We start from the raw sequence: 5,519 nt of genomic DNA on the forward strand, positions 1-5,519 counted from the left end.
TTCGGTTCCAATTTAGTTCTACACTCGTACAATGAAACATAAACTACAGTCCATCTCTGTAAGCCGAGTTTTCCATCTCCGTTTTTAAGATGATCAACTAAGTCGTTTGCAAAATGAATCCGTCACGGGGTTGTCTCCTTCAGGAATGAGATACGGTTTTCACTGTGACCAGGGGCCCGTTTCTCGAAAGTCCCGATAATTAACGGGCCCTTAAAGCTGTTGTTGTTTACATGTAAGATAAAGGTTTCAATAGTTTTGCATTTAACATGATGAAACTATCAGTTAATGAAACAAAATGGAGTAGTTTGCTAGCCAGAACCCGCGCTCTTATTCTTTATATTTCGATTTGAAAATTTAATTTCGGGCCCGAAACGTTACCGGGGCTTTCGAGAAACGGGCCCCAGGACTTTGACGCGCAAGTCATTTATTAGGGGGAGGAGAGGGGATGGCAGGGGAGGGGATCTGAAACTTTGTTTTGTGATAAAAATTTGTGATAAAAAGTCACGACGTTTCGACCCTTCCGAGGTCATTTTCAAGTGCGAGTAAAATTTAAAAAAAATTGCATCAATATATTAGGAACGGTTAAAAATAGTTTAAAAAAGGTAAGAATGCAGCGAACAATAAAATGCGATTTTCGCTAAATTTTTATTACAAAATGTATATTCAAGAAACTTCTCATCAATATTTTGTTTCTATGTCGTTTTTCTTTTTACTAAAGGAAACTATAAGTACAAAATGGAAAATCAAATTTATAATCAATAAATCAATCATGTATTTTGACACGCTACGTTAGAGAGCTTAAAAACTCGTTCAAAATACGAACGTGTATAAACAAAATCTATAATAATTACAGCTATATTATAACATTATTCAATTTTAAAAACAATTCAATAAATATATATACAATATAATATAAGCTAGAACCTACTAAAAACGTGACTGGAAAACTATAAGACACGTTCTAAAAAGCTACAATCATGCACTATAAAACACGTTCTAAAAATCTGCAATCGTGCAATTTACTTTTTTATACTATTACATGAGAAATTTCTGCAATTTGATTGGCTTAGAGCGGCGGTATTTCAGCTTGATTTGAAATACCTACATTTGAAAATTACAAACCTTTTGCGGGTAGTAGTATAAACAAATAATAGCATGATTTGTACGTGATATTTGGCATAAATACCACTCGTGATGTTTCAAATTGTCTCAGATTTCACTCGCCGAACGGCTCGTACGTATAACAATTTCGAAATATCACTCGTGGTTTTTATAGCAAATATCACTAAAAATCATGCTATTACCTATACGAAATCATTAGCATCACCTGAAAGACGTACTTGAGAGGGCAAACTGTTCCATATGTTCAAAATGATGTTATAGCAAACTAACATAACAAACTAGAACCAAAGTGTATACCAATCCTTGTACATTTGAAAGATAAACCATTGCTCTGTATTAGCGTCCTCTAATTCACTGCCGGGTAGAAGTGTTACCACTACTATTTTCACAGATTGAGGGCAATAATATACTCTGAGATAACTTCACAAGATTGATTAGTTAATTTTTCTTTCCACCATTTCTTTTAGCGGACAGTAGTTTGGAGATTGTATCAAAATTAAATTATCCTCTTTTCATCTACTCTTAGTTCCACTCTTCTGTGCCTCTGTTTCATTTTTTCATGTGTCCACGAAACATATCTTTACATTTATGTCTGCATACTTTAAATGTTGGATGTTTTTGATAAGATTTTTTTACTGAGCGCTACTGGGTGCCAGGTCCTGCTAGGTCGAGACTTTTCATGGGCGGTTTCTGGTTTCGGTCAAGTCTTTATAGTGACATGCACTTGCAAAAAGCCTCTAGACCAGAGCGTTATGCACGGTTAAATCTGTTTAGTCCAAATTTTGGACACGACTGATGATTGGCTTCTAATGACCATACACCAATGGGACTTGGAATCTAACAGACGCTACAATTGGTTGACAAAAATGGTATCCAGGGTACTGTGGTCCTTTCCTTATCAAAATCTGATTGGCTTTCCTTTCCTCAGTTTAAGCTTACCGGACTTGGTATACATGCTGCTCAGGAGATCTTTGATATCTTGCTCTTCCCAACTTCCTCTTTTACTTTAAATGGATTTTGTATATTTTCTATTAGTCACGAATCATTTGATCTGCTCGTGTGAGAACATATTGCTTTTCAAAAAACTTTCCCGCTGTACCAGCTTTCTTGTTGCTTGATATGACATCAACAGTTAAGAACAGTTTCGAAACAAGTTGATGGCTTTCATATTGGCGTCCTCCCTCGCTGTGAGATAGCTTTACGAATTTACGAACATTTTTACATCTCAAATTTTTACATGACATTGGTGGGAGGCGAGAGCTCTCACCACTAGCTGCACCACCCTTGCTACGACAATGCTTGTTGCTCGTACTTAGCTTAAGCTAGAGGGGACGGGCCCCAGAGAAGAGATTCTCTCTTCCCTGAAGGGCGTCTCTGAATTGACGACAACCTTCACTCTTTTAGAGAAAATTTAATTCAAGAGGGGTTCACTTTTGGGAAGGATAACCACGGACCTTCTTACAAAAGTGGGCCTCCTGCTCATTTGAGTTGAGTAAGCCCCCAGTTTCTTCAATTACAATATTAAGGTTTATCAACCTTTACACAGAATACCAAACCTGAGTCTTTCTACTTTTTGTTTTCAATATGATATTTTATCTTAATGAAAAGTAAAAGCTGTCTCGCTTTTCATGATATTCCTGTTGTTTTGGAGGTCTTTTTGTGATGTAATTTATATACATTCCTAAAATTGGTTGATTCCACTTGTTTTTTTTCTGTGTCAGTCCACAGTCTGTGTTTTATACTGACCGTGCAGGCGTTATCAATTTTTAATCAACCATACCATAGCATTCCCACAATACTTCGTAAGTGATCCTCTGTGCGAGATGCACCAAAACATTCCAAAAATAATAATAAATAATGATAAATTTCTACCTTTTTGCTTACTTTTCATAGATACTAGACCGTTTTGATTTTCAGATTGTTTCGCTTGTTACTAAGAATCTTTTTATTAAGAGCGCAAGACGCTTGACCAACAACGCGTGACTCACCCACGTGATTTAGCCAGCCTTGCCAAACATGATATCGGATAAAAAGGCGACGCTCTCTTGCAGAACCAGCCCTCTACCTATGAGCGAAAACTACACAGAAAGTAAAGCGAAAACTAAAAGCTAATCATCGGACTGACAAGAAGCTTTCTTCTTGTCGTCCTCCATTGCCCCTTATCTCACCTTCAGTTTACTCTGATACTGGATTTGACAATGTCTATAGCCCTAAAAGAAATAGCAGCTGTGTTTTTAGAGGTCACTGTAAATTCATGAAAATACCAGGAGGTTTCTGAGAACTTCATGTCTCCAGGCTGCGCACAATAAAATAATTATTTATCATAAATAGGTGGAATATGATCGTCCGAGTGAGTGTAGTCCTGAATAGGACTGTTGTTGTCAGTGACTGACGTTTCGACAACGTGCGCACTAGTCATCTTCAGAGTCAAAGTGAGTTGTAACGCGTCAGTTGATGGTATTGAATTCTGGTTATTGACCTGATTGGTCAATTTCGTCGCCATGTCACTGGTCGTCTGTCAGTTAAGCCGTGATCAAAAGAGAGTTTTAGCTTATATATGCACCACGACCCCAGATTATAATCTTTTAAGTTACTAAATTCAATATCTTTACTTGTTATAAACATTCAGATGTATTTTTTCCTTTGCAGTTAAAACAAAAGTTCCTTAATCAGCTATGAAGAGCAGCTTTATATCTCTCCTCATGTGCACTCGTATCTCGCTGCTTCTGGTCTCTTTCTACAACAAGGTTGGAACGAAATCATTAACACCACTGTTGACTATTTTCTTTCAAAGGACCAATAGTACAATGGAACGTGCAACACCGCTGCCACAAAAACCTTTTTCTACAAGGAAAAATCTCATCATAATAAGTCCAGGCCGCGGAGGCTCCTCTTTCCTTGGATCACTTTTTAATGAAAATCCTCATGTCATGTATTCCTTTGAACCTTTTTTTGCCATAACTGAAAAAATTTTCCATGTTGATTTGGTTAAAGGAGACAAAGAACCAAAGAATTACACACAAGCATTCCTCCGGGTAATTGATGGTTTCCTCAAGTGCGACTTCACGAACTTCTCTAAGACTATTATATCGGCACTTTTAAGGTACCGGTGGCATCTTCTCCATAGTAAGGCACTTTCGAACACAAATTTGGCGCGGTTTTCAAGAACCTTGCTTACCAGTTCTTGTGAAAATCACAACTACACTGTTATAAAGATTTTGTCTTCACGAGTACCCAACAAGACAATAGAAACTTTCAAGGAACTTTTCCAAGAACAAAGCCACTATGACGTCAAATTAGTCCATTTAGTTCGAGATCCAAGAGCAGTGGTGAACTCCAGGAGAAATCTCAAATGGATGAAAGATCATTTGCATCCCAGCTTTAGTGATAATGTTCGAAGGATATGTAATCCGATACTACAGAATATTCGCTTTGGATTGTTGTCTCCCCCTCCCTGGCTTAAGAACCGCTTTAAAATTATTCGTTACGAGGATCTCGTGGGAAATACGGTAATTATCGCACGGGAACTGTACAGGTTCGCAGGATTTGATTGGTCAACGAGCATTGATGAATGGATAAGTCAACTAGCAAACAATTCAAAACAAGGAACAGAATACTCTGTTTTCAGGAATGCTACAGCCGCTATTCATGGTTGGAAAAACGCGCCAAAGCCCTTTATAAAGGCCGTAGAGGATGAATGCAGAGATCTAATGGATTTCCTCGGCTATGAGAAATACACCTATTAGAGCGGGATTCGAGAAAAATAAAAAATATATATATCTTAGGATAATTTCAAAGTACTTTTAAAGAAGCTTTATTTGAATGGTCATACCAAAAGATTTTGTATGGTTACTCAAATTAACTCTACCAATTTTTCATAATTTGTTCTCAAACTCATTAATAATTCATTAAGAAAATACAAAGGAAATTAATGTTTAATGAGTGTTTGGAAATCGGATGAAACACTGCTTAGTATTTGCATCCTTAATTTCTCCTTCAAAAATGATTTTGTTTGAGAAGAAATATCAAACATTCGACACAGCGTTTCATCACCAGATGAAACACCTCGAAGTTCGTCAAAAATACTCCGCTGCGCGTCGTATTTTCAACTCTCTTCTCGGTGTTTCATCTGGTGATGAAACACTGCATCTCATGTTTGATATATTACCTCTCACACTCAACCGCATTCGATCCGACGAGTCGTGGAGACTTTACTCATTACAAAACCTAAAGTAAGTGTTAACTAACAGTAGGTTGCAAAATGTTTACAGTAGTACTCCACTTAAGGGACACTTGTACAATACAAGCACCTGTCTATTACGAACAGTTCTGTTGGTTCCAAAGTCCACACAGTCCCGGCTCGGTTTTTATAAAACCAACAACTCTGTAATGAAGAT

The 5,519-nt window shown here is 37.3% G+C and overlaps 1 protein-coding gene across 1 annotated transcript; it reads left to right on the top strand.

Moving 5' to 3' along the window:
- Positions 1 to 3,929: 3,929 nt before the first annotated feature.
- Positions 3,930 to 4,868, top strand: LOC140934829 (carbohydrate sulfotransferase 3-like). Its single transcript, XM_073384388.1, has one exon. The coding sequence runs from the start codon at positions 3,930 to 3,932 to the stop codon at positions 4,866 to 4,868; it is 939 nt and encodes a 312-aa protein (XP_073240489.1).
- Positions 4,869 to 5,519: the final 651 nt, after the last annotated feature.

The sequence above is a fragment of the Porites lutea genome, chromosome 4 (assembly GCF_958299795.1).
Source record: "Porites lutea chromosome 4, jaPorLute2.1, whole genome shotgun sequence".
Classification (NCBI taxonomy): domain Eukaryota; kingdom Metazoa; phylum Cnidaria; class Anthozoa; order Scleractinia; family Poritidae; genus Porites; species Porites lutea.

Coding starts and splice junctions, on each gene's coding strand:
- LOC140934829 (XM_073384388.1), top strand. CDS start 3,930: ATGGAACGTGCAACACCGCTGCCACAAAAACCTTTTTCTACAAGGAAA.